Source organism: Musa acuminata, chromosome BXJ2-2 (genome assembly GCF_036884655.1).
Source record: "Musa acuminata AAA Group cultivar baxijiao chromosome BXJ2-2, Cavendish_Baxijiao_AAA, whole genome shotgun sequence".
Classification (NCBI taxonomy): Eukaryota; Viridiplantae; Streptophyta; class Magnoliopsida; order Zingiberales; family Musaceae; genus Musa; species Musa acuminata.
The window spans coordinates 32,911,329-32,930,466 of NC_088339.1; the positions used below are offsets into that span (position 1 = coordinate 32,911,329).

At 34.7% G+C, this 19,138-nt stretch overlaps 2 protein-coding genes across 2 annotated transcripts; both read left to right on the plus strand.

Annotated features, from left to right (window-relative positions):
• Positions 1–2,158: 2,158 nt before the first annotated feature.
• On the plus strand, positions 2,159–2,458 carry LOC103976486 (uncharacterized). The gene has a single exon (XM_009391703.3). It carries the CDS (start codon positions 2,159–2,161, stop codon positions 2,456–2,458), a length of 300 nt encoding a protein of 99 aa, XP_009389978.2.
• A 1,215-nt stretch (positions 2,459–3,673) lies between these two features.
• Positions 3,674–18,292, plus strand: LOC135606167 (ABC transporter D family member 2, chloroplastic-like). Its single transcript, XM_065097007.1, has 10 exons — positions 3,674–4,157; positions 7,285–7,480; positions 7,616–7,683; positions 9,221–9,547; positions 9,656–9,820; positions 11,447–11,675; positions 13,276–13,520; positions 14,076–14,391; positions 17,193–17,464; positions 17,786–18,292. Exons 1-10 carry the CDS (start codon positions 3,909–3,911, stop codon positions 17,969–17,971), a joined length of 2,253 nt encoding a protein of 750 aa, XP_064953079.1. The 5' UTR covers positions 3,674–3,908; the 3' UTR covers positions 17,972–18,292.
• The last annotated feature ends 846 nt before the right edge of the window (positions 18,293–19,138 follow it).

A 19,138-nucleotide genomic window follows, 5' to 3' on the forward strand; every position in this document is an offset into this window, starting at 1 on the left:
GTTTCTTCCTCATCTTCTTATCTACACTGCTAAGAAACTGTCGATCTCATTTGTTATAACTATCTTTGCAATATTTGATAGCGTTGAAAATTCATATGTTATTATGCGGAGTTGTTTTTATCTGAAAATATAATATCATGATTAGTCTATCAGATGATTGTCTATTTGTTACACTATAATGTCAAACATCACATTGAAATTATAGTTTTGTAGATTTTGAAATTGAAGTGTTAAGAGGAAACCACAGGTCCGGATTATATAAATTGTATATTTTCAAAGATAATTCTGCAAAAGTCAGCCTCCAAAGTATCATAAACTTTCGATGTTTCAAAGAAAAAAAAAATACTCAAGATATACACATATATATATATATATATGTATATGTATATGTAAATGTATATGTATATATATACATATATGTAAACAAAATTCATATATATAATAAGTTGCATGAATATATGGATTCAATTATAAATAGGATCACATTATGCTTGTATTTATTACGTTGGGGTACAACTACATCATTATTATGATAAACAATGTCACAAGACATAATATTTTTTTCTCTACTTGGAGACATGATGATTGTATCATGCTCATGTCACTAAGAGACCAAAGGATTAGGGTTTAACAAGCCACCACAAATCTTGGAAAAAGGTTGACCATGGACTTGTGGCTACAATGGATAGGTGGCATAGTTAGATGTCTCCCATTTAGTACTACTAAACATGTACTTGGTCCGTTTGGGAGGTTAAATTCCGATCATTAGCTTAGAATAATAAATGGTTAAGAAACTAAGCTCGACACCCGAGCATGATTAAGTAACAATCTATTCATAAATCATGCTTAATCCAACATTTTCTCGTGCATAGCTTGGAGTAGATGCTTAATTATGCATGAGAAGGGGAAAGACATGAGTGCATGGCAGGGTTGGATACTTTTGAATTTATTAGGGTGTAGTGAGAGAATATTAGTCATATAAAAACAATTGATCAGTACTAGTCTACCCCTAGAATCCAAATAATGGAACATATTCTTCTTCTTCTCCTCTCATGGCTTTGTCGGCCTTGGCTCGTCTTGTTGCTAAATCATTGCCTAGTAATAATCATTCACTCATCTTTAATCACCCATATCGTGATAGGTGTCACTAAGTAAATAATTTTCTAAAATATATATTTTCAGTTCATCGGATGATTGTAATTAAATATGAACAAGTAGTGATTAATTTCGACAGAGGATGAAATGTAGCATTGATGTAAGGTTGCTTACTACTACTACTACTACTACTACTACTACTACTGAAAGAGCACACAATAGGTTGTTCTTTTGTTTATTATAGCCCAATATATACATTTATAAATTAAGAAAGGTATTTTGCGGACTTGTTAGATTGATTTCAATAGAATCCTTGTGGAATAAACAAAAGAGGTTATGATAATTTTGGGATTAGCAAAATTTAAATATATTTGATTTGACAGTCAAGTGATATTTAATTACTGAAGGTCAATTACAAGAGCATGTATGCAAGCTTCTTAAATTTTGATATAAACACACACACATATATACATGTATGTGTTTAATTTAAATAAACAGTGATAGACACAAAAAAAAAAAAAAAAATTGACCTATATGGAGTGAAGGCAAGTCAGTGGTCTCCTTTGCTGGCAAAAGAAAAAGTGTCAAATGATTGCGGTGAATACATCATTGAGCAGCAACATAGACCAAGTGGAAGAAAGAGCACAAGAAGAAGAAGTGAGAAGAACAGTGGGTCACCACTGAGTGTGAGGTGTTCTCCATATGTTATGGAAAGAGGCACCAAAGTTTGCATCACAACAGTCAAAGCACATTGCCACAACACGCAAAAGTCCCTCACCTCACAGCTTATCTACAGATAGACCATGTCTCTCACCCTGAGAATGTGCACTCAAATTGCTCCGACTACTGTGTGTTGGGCTTTAGGACCCACCATCATGTGCTGCTTAACCTTCAGCTCTGACACCCTCTCATGCCTTGTTGAATCCTTGGCATCACTCCCTTGTGTTGCCAGTGAGATAAAGTTCCTGCACCCCCCTAGTTTGTCACATTTAAGCTGCCCCTTGTGGTCTCCAGCAGCCACGGCAGAAGATTACGGAGCTGTGGCTCTTGGTGCCGGAGAGTCATGGGCAACTGCACGGAGAGATCTGCTCCGAGCCAAGAAGAAGAAGAAGAAGACATGGAGCCAGGAAAGCAAGATGGTGATGGAATTTCTGAAAAGGAAGGCAGCTGCAGGGTTAAGATCTTGCTGACAAAGAAGGAGCTGGAATGGCTGGTGCTCCGTTTGAAGGAGAAAGGGGAGCAGAGGCTGGAAGATGTGTTGGAGGAGATGGCCAGAGAGCTGGGGAGAGAGAGAGGTAAAGCTAAAGGGTGGAAGCCTACTCTAGAGAGCATAGTGGAAAGCTCAGAGGTGCAGACACCTTAAGCACTCAGTCATCGACAGATGTTTTGTGTGTGTGTTTGTGCATGTTATGGTATTTCTCCTGTTAGCCCCCAAATTATGCATATGATTTAGAGACCAAGTACATTACAAGTTCCTCAATGACTGACTCCATGAAACTACTGTGGAGTGCCTGTAAATACTGTCTTCTGTTCCTGCAATCTGAGTGTCACTGAACTGAGCTTCTCAAATGTGGAGAGTGATGGTTTTCTCATCATTAATTACATCTGGAAATCACACTAAAGTTTCTTCATGTGGGTCTTAAATGCATGATAAAGAAATTATTATCAATATTGTTCTCCATGATCATATGCAACAATGAAGTTGCTCTATATGATCTCAATTCTGATGTAAGAGAGAGAGCAAAGTTCATTTACACCTCCTTTTGTAACCTATGATGTCTTTCTTTGATGTAGCCTTGTAATTAACTATATTTCTTTCAGAATTAGTTTTGTGCACTTCTTATAATAAAATAAATTTATTTTAAATATGTTTGATAAAAAAAATAAAGATATTTTTATTTTTTAAAATACTTAAAACGATCGATAGAGGATTTGAAATTTTATTTTATTGATTCGATTAATCGTTCCTATCCATTGTGATATCATTGAAGTTACATTCATATGGCATAGAGAAAATGAAACACATCCTCATGTGATTCACATAGAATATCTTCTCCATCATTATATTTTTGATAAAAATATGTTTTTTTTATTTTTCTAATATATATATATATATATATATATATATATATGATTGATGAAAATAAATAATATTTGATCATCTGTGTTACCTCAGTCATAAGGTGAATCAAACCACTTATAATAATTTTGAACCAATTCAATTAAAAAAAAAAAAATTACAACCGAAGAATAAAAACTTAAAATATAATTTATAGATTAATTTATTATTCTTTATGATGTTCTAAATAGATATTCTTATTCATTCGAGAATAAAGACCATGTAAAATATCTGATTACGAGAGTATATAAAATATCTGATTGATTATAGTATTTTGTAAACTGATTCGCATGATGTTGATAAAATCATGTGGTCCGCAAGACTGGACGAGGAGCCACGTGGTGGCAGCGGGTTGGTCGGTCTCGGGACCCTTGTGGCCACCAATAGGTACTGGCCCCCACCAAAAGTGGATAGGTTGCGTGCGGCTGCCAATGTTCCCAAAACACCAACGATTTATTACGCTTCCGTGGTGATCGGAAGCCACGAGACGACGACGAAAGGGAGGGAAGAAGCGAAAGGGATCGAATCTCCCACCAGCAATAGAGTGAGAGAGAGAGTGAGGTTTGCTCCGCTAACTGCTGTTCCTGCGACCGCCTCTCTCTCTCTCGCGGTGCTCCAGTTCCAGACGCACTAAGAAATATAGACTAGGAGAGAGAGAGAGAGAGAGAGAGAGAGAGAGAGAGAGAGAGAGAGGATGGCTTTTCCCTTTATGGTATCAGCTCCTGCTTCTGCTGCTCAGCCACTGTTATTGATTCCACTTCCCCCTCAACGGCTCTCCGCCACCTGCCCTTCGACCCGCCCCTCTTCTTCTCTTCTTCACCGCACCAAGATCTCCCTGCCGCCGCCGTCGCTGCCTCCTCTGATGCCGCTCCGTCGTCGGAGGGTTGTCAGGTCGTCGGCTGCTGCCGAGAGCTCCGATTCCTCCAATGAAGGCAAAGATAAGGTCAGCTTGTTTGAACTCGTTATTCGCTTTCTTTCTCCTGGAAAAGTTTGACCTTTTCTTTTATTCAAGGTGGAGGAGGAGGAGAGGGGTGGTTGCCTTGTTGTATTGAAGATGTAGCTCAAATCCTTTTTTTTTTCCCTGGCTGTTTATGAAAATTTTGCCATGTTTATTATGCAGGTTGTTGATGTAATCAAAGTTAACATACTTAGAGATAGGAAACTGGATAGGGTTTTACTGCTAAGAACCAGAGATTCAGTTAATCGGGACCTAAAAGGAACTGCCACTTCATACGAAATAAGAATAAAGAGAATAATTAGCGCTGATTGTAAAAAGGATATTTCATCTAAGGGAAAATCCTTAGTTATCTTAGAACATCCAACAAATGTGAAACCTCGATGATGAAATGAAATTACTGTTTGATTTAGGAAGTGCCCAGAAAAAAAAAATAAAGGGTTGCTTAGTGTGCTATAATTATATTGTAGAATTAATATCACACTAAAATTGCTCTTACCCTGTTTATGCCTTTAATTTTGCCTGAGTTAGTCGTCTAATATTTTCATGCCTTGATACGTGTCAACTACACATTTTAGAGATTCACTAAACACAGCAACTTAAACCTTTAATCATGACAAAACATGGACAGTCGATTGCCCTAGTAGGTATGGTAGGATTTCATCTCCTTGTAAAAATATATAAATTATGAACTTCTATAATGACTCACCACATAGAAAATTGCTTGGGAAAGCAGTTGGGCTCATTCTTTAAAATGATGCAAACCTAGAATCTCTATGGTCAAGGTTTAACTAATCAGCCAGCTCAATTTCTATTGAATTAGAAATTATGATATAAGTGTCATTATTGTTTTAAGTGGTAACTTTAAAGGGTTTCTAGAGTTTAGCTGAGTCAAGTTGGTTCATAAAACCCTAATATGGAGTATGGACATAGTTTATGTTAGACTAACTATTTTTCTAGTTAAACATTTATTTGAAGAGTTCTAGAGTAAATACGTACAGAGAATTTCTGGGATGATGGAATGAGCTTTTCTCCATAGTCCACATAAGATTTATAAATATCTGAGCATGCAGATCCTAAAAACACACAGTTGAAATTAATAAACGCTTTCTTTTTTCTCTCAACTATATTTTCTTTCTTTTGTTTTGGTGGTAACCAAGGTCTGTCGTACCGTACTGTACCGGCGTTTCGACCCGGGCTCGGTACCGGTACAGTACGGTGTACCGAGCGGTACACTCAGGTGCACTGAGCACTGTAGCAGCACTACAGTCGGACCGGTACCGGACGGTCCGCGTACTGCTGGCCTGTCAGACCGGTACGTACTGCCCATACCGGGTGGGACGATCCGGTATGACAGACCTTGGTGGTAACTATCTTTTGTCGAATTAAGCCGCCAATGCGCACTCAATAGAAGGTGGTACATCCAATCCTCTAGTCCATTAAATACACCTAGTTTGCAAAGCATCATTTATAGGCATTATATAAATAATATTTTATCCCTCATAAATTTATGTTTCGTTTGTTGTTAGTTAAGACTTAATGCACATCTAGTTGCTGTGGTCATGGGAAGTTGTCATCTCGAAGTTAGGGCTTGGAAGTTCAAGAGGAAGAGGAAGAAGAAACTGAAGGGGAAGGGGAAAATGAAGATATGGAGGAAGAAGAGTACTAGCAATAGGAGGAAGAAAAAAGCCATGTAGGTCGTCATTACCAAATTAGGGCTTGGAGTGGGCAAGGAACAGAAAAAGAAAGACAAGAAGAAATGCTCTAAGGTCCATCTTTCCCTCTTTAGAGGAGACATTTTAGTTCAAATAAAATAAGTAATAATATAATGAGCAGGAAAATGTTTGTTTGTGCCTATAAGAGGAAAATGCATTAACATTAAAGAACTAACTTGAACAATAATAAAAGGTAGGATCCAAGTTGCCATTTCAGGAATAGTTTAGGATAACCACTGATGCCATTAAATCTTCTTTTTTCTCCAATTCCTCTTTTCTACTGTCTTTCCTTATATCAAATTGATTCTTGTGTTTTTCTGCTATCCCTTGTAGCAAAGTGTTTTGTTCAATCTTTTTTTCTAAAGTGGGATTCTTCTTAGGCCAGTTTTTTTAATCTTTAGGTGACACCTTCATATTGTTCACCATCATTAGATGCAACTGAAATGAGTACATACCAAAAATTGGTTCTTCATTCACCCACAGAGGTAAAAACATCCTACATTGCTCTATCATGTGCTATGGAGAGTTAAAATCTTCATCTTCTCTTCCTGAATTCTTTTGATCTCATCATCTTTGTCATATATCAACATACCATATACTGTCGTCATTGCAAGTTGCAACTGGGTGCTTTGGAGCCTCCAAATCAAATTAACTTCAAATCAGACCATAATATCTCCATTTTTAAAACCCATGATTTTTTCCCTCAATTTGCATTTCAGGCCAGTTGAAATTTTTAGCATGCTGTTATTGTTTTTCTTGCTCTTCTGGCATATTTTTCTCATGAAAATTTACTAAAGCATTACTTGCTTATCTAGATGATTTTATCCTTTGTATCGTTTCCTCTAGCTTTAAGAGATTAATGGCTCCAATTAGGTGGTGTTTCCCATATTTAGAACACACAATTAAAGAAATATCACCAGAATTTTCTGCTACACAGTTGTCATAATTTCTTCAATTCCTAAAACAGATGTTTAATGAACAATCTTCTTATATAGGCTGAAAAATGGACTAACACCATTGCAAGTTACTATTTCTTGTTGTTATATATATCAACTTAATAAATTCTTTGTACATTTCAAGTTTTTTTTCTTATTGGCAAAATTTGTGAGTCAAAATATGTACATTGTTTAACTTAAAACTTGAAAGCTGTAATTTTATGATGCCTGTCCTCTTTCAGTTAATCAAGGTGTTGCTCAATCTGCTATGGAAAACCGTCAGGACCTTTGTTTGCATGCATAATCGTCGAAGAGTTGCTTTCGACTTGAAGTCAATATTGATCTTTTGTGAAGCCTCTCATGGCTTTTAGTTGAAACTGCTCATTCATGCTTCTAAAGCTGATTCTTATTTGTATAAGCTTATTAGAATCGTCCAGTTAGTTGATATAGATTATGTTTCTTCAGGATGATCAGAGGGTAGGTTCCGATCTCAAGACACTATTGAAGAGATTCTGGAAGGTTGCTGCCCCATATTGGTCATCTGAGGACAAAGTCCAAGCTAGGCTGAGATTGGCTGCTGTATTTGCACTCACCTTGGGAACAACAGGGATTAGCGTTGGATTTAACTTTCTTGGACGTGACTTTTATAATGCACTTGCTAGTAAGTAAATTTCTTCTGTAATCAGTCTGTTACATATTAATTCTCAGTGTACTATGGCATACATTCGTAAGCAAATGCGCCAGCACAAAATTCATTTCTAATTTAATTATAGTTTCTTGTCATGTGTTTTGCAAGACAAGGATCAAGAACAATTCACCAAGCAACTTCTCTACTATTTAGGGGGTTTTGCTGGAGGAATTCCGGTGAGCATATTGCTGGCTTTATTTTAGGTATTCCTCTGCAAGACACAAAATATTTTGCAGCATATAATGTGCTCTGCTTCTTAGTCCATATGATCCAGTGAAGATTTGGTGTTTTAGCATAGAGTGCTTGATTCCAATACGGAATAAAGAACATGGTGTAAATGTAATCATGCTTCAGTTATAATTGGAATTATGCATCTCATCTAGAGTAGTATTGGACCTGCATGTTAATTAAACCTACCAAACATATTCGTACATCTATTTTATATAAATAAATCACACATAAAGGCCAATGATGCGTATACAGAGAGTACTGGTTAAAATTAATTAAGGAGCTTCTAATAATGCATAATGATCAATTTTGTCAAGCTCACTTTTGTAACTAGAATTGTAAGAGGGTTCATAAACTTGGATGATAGGATCATAAGATCATATAACCGAGTCAAAATTAGTTTTCCCATGATGTATGATTAGACTACATAGTCTATAAGTCACAGCTACTATATTTAACAGAAGCAAACTTATAGAATAGTTTAAGCTACATAGTCATTGCTTTGATGAATAATGAGGCTAGATGTTCAAAAGTTATGGTGTTCTGAGTTAATATGAAAACCAACATATTGTGAAACACTTGATAGTTGACAGGTTGGCTGGACAAGTATAAAAAATTAAGGTCAAACATCTACTTGGGAAAGTGGTAGGGAGCAAGATAATGAGGATGGTGGGCAAACGAGGAGGAAGAGGGGGCAGAGATGAGGAGGAGAAATACTGGCTCACAATGGCAGCAAATAGCGGCAGGTGATGGGTGGGTAGGCCTGTGATGTGGGTGGGTGGCAGCATGATTGTTGAAACAGTAAACTGCAAACATTACATTCAAAATATTCAAAGTGATTATTAATCTTGTCAAATTGGGTTAGTCAGTTGGTTTATTTATTAGATAATTGTGATAACCCAACTGGAAGTTGGCAGATATATAAAGAATTTCCAGCCCTATGCTGGTAGACAACTCCCTGATCTCCATACATGTAACTTGAGACAATGCCATCTTGAATAAATTAAATTTTTGTTAGAGGTTAGGCGATGGTGGTCTAAGATGACTCATAAATGCATAATAGAAAAAAATGTCTACAAACAGTAATTGCAAATTTGTTAGTTCTCTAACAGTTAACAGAGAAATGATATTGGAATTTAGATGGATTTATATTCACTGTGTTACTAAAAGGTTCTGTCAGTGCAATTTTCTATTGTGAAGGATAATCTCACATAATGAGACTTTAAATATCCAAGAGTTTATCATGCTACTGTCTAAGTAAGAGAATCTATGCTATGGATGTTAATATTTCTTCAAGTAAGTGTTTTTGTTGTTTCTTACAGTTCCATTACATATTGCATCAAACAGACTTCACTTTTATTCTTTGTTTGATCCTGTTTTTCATAGAAGTAATTGTAAAATCAGCATCCAATTTGCTTCATTAAGAGGACCTTTGTATTGGTTCCCTGATAAGTCCTTTATGCACTTTATTTTTATGTATTGCAGTTCTTTGTTATAAGAGATTATGCAAGAGAAACTCTTTCCTTGAGATGGAGATCTTGGATGACGAGCTACTACATGAAACGCTATTTTAAGAACCAGACATTCTATAAAATACAGTCTCAATCAATTATTGACAATCCAGACCAACGGATTGTAGATGATCTAAGTTCTTTTACTGGAACAGCACTTTCATTTTCTTTGATTCTCTTCAACGCAGCTGTTGACTTGGTATCTTTCAGTAACATTCTCTTTGGAATCTATCCACCACTATTTGTTGTACTTCTTGTTTACTCTCTTGGTGGCACAGCTATAAGCGTCTTTCTTGGGAAGGTAACTCTGGTTGCCTGCTCCTTTTAACTTATGGTTCTTTCTGCAAGTTGATTTTTTAGCACATTTCCTTTGAGATTACAGAACATCTTTGCCACTTTTTTTTTTCAGGGTTTAGTCACTCTGAATTTCATGCAAGAGAAGAAAGAAGCAGATTTCCGTTATGGACTTGTCAGAGTTAGGGAAAATGCTGAATCTATTGCCTTCTATGGTGGTGAGGGGAATGAAATGCAACTTCTGCTGCAGCGATTTAGAAGAGCTTTTGAAAATTTAACTGTAAGTTCCTGTCTGCCTCTTGTATCACATATAGTTTCTTATTATATCTACGGAAATTGGTCAAGCTTTTCAGAAATGCTTCCTATTTCTACATTTTCTAGTACAAATTAGCAAGAGCATTCAAGTGAATAAGCTACATGTATGACAATTAAATGCTTAAATATAGTAACAAAATGCACAACTAGGTGCCTTGTTGCCAGTTACTGGGTTGTTTAGATTACTGAAAGACAAACAAAATATAAGTAGATTTTTGAAGTATGAATGGCTTATATATGCTGAGTTAGGGCCTATTTGCCATTGTCCATGTTGTATGAGTCTTTACCATGAAAACCAGAGGTTGAAGACTGCAAATGGAATATTTTCCTTTTCTTTTTTGTTTATCTGAAAAATGATATAAAATTTGTGCGACAATAGGTTTTTTGCCTTCTGTTTTATATTAAAATCAAAACTTGGAATCTTGACATTTGAACTTGAAACCCCTCTCTTCTCCAAGTAAAAGCTCAAGCTTTTGTTTTATACTATTCCTTTCAAGTCATATGTAGTATATGGTCGCTGCCAATAAGCATTTTATGGAACTATGTTCCATCTTTCTTTCACAATTTATCCAGCAACCATTTTGCCTCATATTATGATGTTTGTTTCCTATTTATACTAGTCCATACAATAAGCCCTCTTAGATTCTTAATGCAGTTTTGCAGCTGAAGAATATTTGTTCCATGTTACAGAAAACACAGAAAGATGCACTGTCTTTTTTTCAGAAGCCTGTTTCTAGTTGAACTTTGCCATGCATTGCTGTGCAAGTATAACAGCAAACTCTGATCCTCTTAGGGTTTGGCACAGAATTTTTATGTCACTTGACTTTACCTTTCTCTCTAATAGAAGACCAAGATTCTTGAATATATTTTGTTTATTTGGCTTTCTTAAGATATCATCTTATGTTTAACTTGCAGGCTTTCCACACTTGATCTGTTTCTCATCCATAACTGAAGTAAGATTCCCATTTCTAACGGAACATTTGCACCTTTGGCATGAGGAAAAAAAAAAATCTGAATTAAGGTTTTCTTCCTCACTTGATCTATGTATCGAATGGGTATCATTCATCCAAGGATCAATATAAAAAACACATAATCTTGCCAGGTGGTACTCAGATACTTTTCTTGATCAATATTTGCTTGATGAGAATCCAACATGATCTGACACTTGATGTTTCAGTGATTAAGAATGGTGAACTGCATATTTTTCTATTTTGGAATTGGTAGTTGCACACATTTCAATAAATCTAGTCCTCGTGTCATTTCCCTGCTACCATAGATAACTGTTTGTTGAAGCATGAGAGTGAGATATTTCAATTTTCAATGCAAAATTTGAGCTTCAAATTTGTAGGTCTTGAGTCATTACTTGAATCATAACATTTGAAAGAATTTTGGTTTTATCATAATTGGTGCCACACGAATGTTGAAATTGAATCTGTACTTCAATGTCATGTCTAGAAAAGTCACTCATTTGTCACGTCTAGAAAAATATCTCAGGCTATACCTTCTCCATTTTAGAATACACAAATAAAAAGGACAGAAAAGATTTATAATTCTCTGGATTTTATAAATTCTTTCTTTTACTCTGTTGCAGGAACTGTTGATTTCATCTCGTAATCTAGAGTTCTTCACCAATGGATACCGTTATTTAATTCAAATTCTTCCCGCTGCTGTTGTTGCTCCTATGTACTTCTCAGGAAAAATCGAGTTTGGAGTAATCAATCAATCTGTTTCTGCTTTCAACCATATTCTTAGTGATTTTTCACTAATTGTGTTTCAATTTCAGTCAATCAGTGCCTTCTCAGCTATCATAGATCGTTTGGGTAAGTCATTTGCACTTTCTTCTCTCAAGGAATTATTTCCTGTATAGTGCTTTTTGCACTATATTGTGCTTTTCGCACCCTAGTGTGACACATCATGGCACCACAGTATACTGTGCTCATTATTGACATGCCTAGGGTTGTCAGTTGAAATGTAACATAAATAAGTTAGTTACTTGAGCACACACACGTGCCATGCCAGCACTGTTAGTACATTCTATAAACTATTATAATACTATTATAATACCTGACAAACTGATCATATATTATTAAAATAAGTTTATCAAGATACTTTAAGGTTCATTTTTTTAAATTCAAACTAAGGTTTGAAATATCGTACCGTACTGGCATTTCAACATTCGCTCGGTATGGTATGATACAATATACCGAGCGGTATATCGTTCAGTATATCGCTCGGTATATATATATATATATATATATATATATATATATATATATATATATATATATATATATATATATATATATATATATATATATATATACATGGTATGTAATTTTGAATAGTACCGTCCGGTACGAGCAGTATGTACCGGTCCGACGGCATACCGGTACACAGACCGTCCGCTACCGGACGGAACATGCTACAGTGCTACAGTAAAAGAAAGAAATATTTAAAACTACTCGGTACGTCCTGATGTACCGTTCGGTATGCCCTGGTGTACTGCTCGATACGCCATTGTGTACCATTCGGTATGCCCTGGTGTACCGAGCGGTACACGGTACCGTACCGTACCATACCGAGCCAACCTCGAAACACCGGTACGGTACGGTATTGTATATATATATATATATATATATATATACACTGTCCAGTAACGGGCGGTCTATGTACCGATCAGTTGACGGACCGGTACAGGTGGTATTATTCGAAACTGCATACCTTGATTCAAACATTATAATCTGGAGTTGTAGTCAACATGCATCTAAAAGGCAATATGCTTAAGTGGGTACTTAATCCAATGTAGTAGGAAGGAAATATGTTTATGATACCTTAGTGTTGCTTTATTCAATCCATTGGGCGGTATTATTCGAAACTGCATACCTTGGTTCAAACATTATAATTTGGAGTTGTAGTCGACATGCATCTAAAAAGCAATATACTTAAGAGGGTACTTAATCCAATGTAGTAGGAAGGAAATCTGTTTCTGATAACTTAGCGTTGCCTTATTCCAACTCAATGGACATACATATTGCTTGTTTCTTTGTCCCAGGAGGAAATCCAGAAAATTTTTAATTGGACCATAATGTTGAAGTTCTACCATTATTTTTGCATGTCACCGTAAAGCTTGGAAGAGCTTTTATGTACTGTTGACGTTCTAATGCAAAACACTAACTTTTGCTGAGAGGGCTCCGTGATTAAGTCTTGATATTAATGCTATATATAACTCGTCTCGTTCATGTATTTCATGTATTTATAGTGAATAATTTTCTAAGAAAAATATTTTTGTTAGTAAAATTATATCAACATGTTTTTAAATTCTAGCTTTGCTAAAAGACATGGAATGAATATTTTTCTAATTTTTCTTAGTCCATTGTTTCATATGTCTCACATTCTCTAATTTGTTTTTCTCTGTTACAGGGGAATTTGATGATATTTTGGATGACAATGAATCTTACATCACTGAACATGAAAGCAATGATGAGGTTAATATTCTGTTTATTAACAACAAGGATCCATCTTTGTTGGTGTCAAATGGATATGTTCCTCAAGTTGAGCGTCATCAGTTACTAAAGATTCAAAATTTGACATTACAAACACCTCGAAGAAAAAATATACTAATAACTGACCTGTCTCTGGAGATCAATGAAAAGGATCATTTGCTGGTACTCTCTCTCTCTCTCTCTCTCACACACACACACACATGTATGCACGTGTTGTAGTAAAGACACAAATTGGAGTAAAACTTGAATAAAACAGAAGTAGGAAGGCGTTTCCAGGAAACTGTCTTCAAGATAGATAATTTCCCCACTAAGATGCAGATGACATCACGGAAATTCTATCTCCAGGATACAATGCCTATTACCCAAAATAATCAAGACTGCACTTCTTGATTACTTGAAGAATCAAAACTCAACTGGAAAATAAAGAGAAAGAAAGAATTCAGTACTATGTTTGCACTAAAATTTTCTTATCCTTTACTCTTCGATATAGAGGAGTTTATATAGACATTGAAAGGATGTTAATACACCCTTTTGGTTATCCTGAAGAGTTATGACTTTTTGAACCATTGCAGCACATTAAACTAATTTTTGAAACTGTAAGTAGTTTCCATAACTGTTTCTTTTCAGTCCTTTCCTTTTTTATTTATAGTAAATTCCTTATATATGACAGCATATCTTTGCTGTTGAAGACTTCTTAAACAATTGCTTCATTTATAGGTGATGGGACCTAGTGGAAGTGGTAAGACCTCATTTTTACGAGCTCTTGCTGGTCTATGGAATACTGGTAAAGGAAATGTCATATTCTATGTGGAAGATGCTGGCAAACATGCACAATCTGTTTCAGCAGATACTGATTCATCAAAGTCAGAAGATGTGCTAAAGACGGAGGAAGAGCAGAGGCCCAAAAACAGGAGACCAAGCAGTGTTTTTTTCCTTCCTCAGAAACCATATATGGTTCTGGGAACACTTCGCCAGCAGCTGCTTTATCCAACTTGGAGTGACAAAATACACCCTGATTTAAATAACTCCCCTGGTAGGTTTTCAAATATCTTACCGTATGTTACAACTGGTGTATGTGAATTTGGATAGTGTCTATCATTTCCATTTTAAATGTTGATTTCTTTTTTCCGTCAAAACTGGGATTAGAGTGCAATTCCATTCTACTTATCTTGTGCTATTAAAGGCCATTTTGTGACATTCTAAGATATATTTTCACAGCAAGTACTCCAATTTGCAACCGTTCTTCATTGCATTACTTACATCTTACTCTTTGTGCACCTCTTGATATTTCTTCCTCCAATCAATGCTTCTTTCCTAGAAAGATGTCTACAATACAATTTTATTGTTCATAATCCATAACTTGCATGAAAAATGAAATTTGGTCACAGATTGCACATGGGGATCTGCTAATATGTATTTAGGTACAGATATGCTATTATAAGTGATACGAGAAATGTTAGTTATGTTATTTCTGTAAAATGCAAATCTGAAGCAAGTCACTGGACATCCTTCTCTAATTTATTCAAGATAATGATCTTCATTTTTAGTATCTAGAAGTATACTTATTAATTTCTATTGTACATATGTTCTAATATTTTATTATGAAAAATTATTTTTTTAAACGGTAGGCATCCTCCGAACATTAGAAGAGTCACAAAAAGGTCTTGATGATGTATTTTTGAAATTGAGAAGCTAGTTTCACAAGAAAAATGCTCTTAACCTTATATAAATTATAAGATGAGCTTAACTATGATGAAATAATATTACGAATATGTTCTGCGTAGTATAATACTATAATGTATACAATGACATGACATCCCAAGTTCTAAGATCATTGATTCATTTTATCCACATTAATGAGCATTTGCCATACTTCTACAAAATGTATCTAAGAAAATACTACATGAGAATCTTAAAATTATCCAACTTTTTCTTTAATGATTAAAGAGATGTGACATAAATGAGGTATCCAGTACTCTATGTACACTCTACAGATTAGACAGTTTGCTTTAAATCATCTGTATCTCTAGAGTTAAGGTAACACTGGTAGTTGTGGTTAATTCATCCTTGTTAAATGCAACACAAGGAACTACTTGGTACTACTTTTCTAGCATAATTAATTATTATGTGAAGAAAGACTTCCTTGTGCTTATGTCTTAAATTTCATGGTTGATTCTTGTCACATGGTTGCAAGATTTGAACTTAACAGATTGGGTAGCTTGTCAGCATTTTGCAATGAGAAACTTCTGAGTGTGCCATGCTTGACATGTTTAACTCTCCAATATTCATCTGGTGTGCTTAGTTCTGAAGTATCTGATATGCAGACCTGAATTACTAGCCTTTCATATGCTGATATGATGGATTGATATCACTCATTAGCTTAGCTATGAAACTCCTAGACAGACCCATAGTTTCTAGAAAACATAGTTAATTTTCAAAAATTCAATCTAATTTCAAAATTATTTTATAATGAACTTGAGCCTACTTTCTGTATAAATTTTGTCCTATTAAGTTTTCTGTTTAATTAAGTTAGCCTCAGAAAAAAGTTGTCTAGTATTCTTTTTTTCATGTGCTTGAATGTATCTATATTCAAGTTAGGGTTATCTTGGTTCAGATTTATGTGTCGTTCAAGGTGTACATCCAAGTCAAGTTATTATTGATTAGCTTTTTCTTCTATTCCTTCTTAATGTCATCATTATTGCATTTTCAGAATTGTACCTTTTGTTGTGTGCATTTTCCAGACTTTTGGCAGTTACTAATGCACGAATAGTATTTGGTAGCTCCTATATTTCTGGTCTAAAATGACTGAAAATTATAAAGAGGGCTGGCTTAGAGTTTTGTATAAGACATCTACTCAAATGCTACTTTCTTTTTTATTCATTAATGAATCCTGTCTCAATTAGGACAAGGATCAGACTGAATATTAGATTTGAGCCCAATTATGTGTACCTCTGGAAGCCAGTTGCATCTCGAAAATTGCATTATAATCAGAGCTTTTTTTTATGTTTCAATTGAAATCTTTGAAAACTTCGAAGATTGGAGAGAATTTGAAATTTTAGCGTATCAACAACAGACGATTTTGTGGAAGCAATGATGAAAACAATAGAATTTTGATAACTTGAAGAATGATGTATGTGTTCGCTGATGAGTTGGGCAAACTAAAATGAGAGTCATGAACCAAAACTAAATGTCCAAAATCTGAAGATCTGGAAGGCACTTTGCCCGTTTCATGGTAACTAAAAATTGCTATGGCCCTTATTTGGAACTATTTCCAACTAGTGGCCATTCACTGCTCTTCTAAGTCCCCATGAAATATCCCCAAGTTCATCCGTTAAAGTGATCTTGAGTATTATCCATTCACATCCATTATTGTTCTGTACAAATAAATCATGAATGTCTGACAACTCATGCCTTGTATGAAAGATTAGGTGTCTGTTATCATTGGTCCAATGTTGTCTCTTTATTTGACATAAGAAAAGAATACCTTGAAAGAGTATGATTAAAAGTAGCATTTTCAAGCTCTTTTTTTTTTAATTTTTTTCACAAATAGCAAATTTCAGTGTTATTTCTGTTGACTATGAGATAAGAAACGAGTATGATAGATATCTTTTTGATATTAGATTTTGTGAATATATTAAATGACACTTTCAGTGATTTATTTGTGACATTTACATTCGGAAACTGTCAAAGACAATAACTCTTACATGGTGTTGCAGGTTATATCTTTTCCGAGAACAAAATTCGGAATTATAAATTTGCTATAACCATATTTGTCAAAGTAATCTCAGATGATCTACATGGTCTTTAATTATTGTTGTTCTTAATTGCTTTTAGGTTCTCTGCCCTTCTTGTCTCAAGCACCAAGCTTAGCGGATGAATTTGACAAGCCTGAGAAGCCAACTATTGATGATATGATTCAGGTGCTTGAAAGAGTTCGGCTTGGGGATATCTTGTCTCGTTTCAATGGCTTGGATTCAATCTATGAATGGTCTAGTGTTCTTTCTCTTGGTGAACAACAGCGCCTTGCATTTGCTCGCCTGTTGCTTTCGAAGCCCAAATTGATTTTGTTGGATGAGTCGACAAGTGCATTAGATGGTGCCAATGAGGTATGAACATTTTATTCTTTTTCTTCAAATATTGGATGCAGATGTTACTTTTTGCATAAATATAACCAGGGAACCAGTTTTTTATTCTGAGGAATGGATAAATATGCTTTTTGAAAGAAAATTCGTGGAGAAGCCTTTCCTTATGAATTTTGTTCTAATTAATAAGCATTTGAATGCTGGTTATCTTTCTCGATTTGGAGAAACCTGTTAGTAACATTGTCATGTTATCTAATGTCTCATCCTACATTAAATGCAGAATCTGGATTTTTTTAACTCTTTTAGTTTCATGCCTAATTAAAGATAGCTGCAACTTATGTGCAGGCTCATTTGTACAGACAGATTGAAGCTGCAGGGATAACATACATCAGCGTTGGACATCGGATGACTCTTCGAAACTACCATAAAAACATCTTATACATATCTAAGTATGATGCAAGAGGCAGTGAGCGGAATTGGCACTTTGAGCCCATCAGCCAGACAGCTACAGAGGCAAACTCAACATGTTAACGGTGAAGCAGTATTACACTTGAAAGCCGACAAAACCATTGGGCAGACTTTCTGGCTCGGTATCAATTGGTTAATATAACAAAAGAAAAAGAAAAAAAGGTTCTTAGTGAAGATACATGATTGGATTTGGCTTTTTTTCATCATCATTTGCTGGTGGATATGGAGTCACAGTTTTCTTGTATAGAAGAAATATCAAGTTCAAGAATTATCTAAATCTTCTCTTTTTATTTTTGGATCATGATATATTGTTGTATAAGAAGTTATTTGATCCACATTTTTGGACTATTATCATACTCATTCTTAAATACTTTTAGTTTGCTATATCTTGTTGCATTACTGATTACCCTGCTGTCGTATTTCTTCTACAAGCCTATTGATGAATGCAGAGGGGGAAGAACTATTACCATCACAATGGCTTCCTTTTCGCCCTGTCGTGAGGTAAAAGATGAGTAGAAAGAAGAAACTGGTTATGATTCCCGCCATTTCACATTGTAAGTTTGGGAAGCCTCAAATTTTTGTAGTTCTTCTGTAAATATAAATATCATCATTATTATTATGTAAAAAAATTTAATATCAAAATCTAATAATATATCAAATTTATGATATATATCTTTTAATGTTATTCATGAAGTTTTTATTTGATTTTTAGGTGTATCGGATCCAAAAGCTATAGTAATATCGATTTACAAAGAGAATAAGATTTGTATTATTTTCTCTTTTTATCACTCACATGATCCGTATTATTTTCTCTTTCTAACACTCAGAGCGATGAATTAGGAACAAAGAGAATAAGATAGGAGATGAAAGAGAATATGTAATATCTATTTAAAGAGAGATAATAGAAGATTTTTAATTTTTCAATAATGTCATCTCATAATAATGTCACATATCCATCTATTGTGCTTTTAATTCTTGTGAATTTTTATCTATTTATATGTGAGAGAAAATGATCTAGAATAAATAAATAAGATATTTTCTACTGTCATCTCCTAAGAAATTATATTATAATTAGATTTTTTATTAATTAATAATTATAATCAAAATTTAATCATATCTAGAATGTATATTATCTAATTAAATATGAACATATAATCTAACACCACCTTCCTAATAGAATGCAAAGTTAAGTTCGAAAGATGTTTTCTTCTTTATATGAATATAGAATGT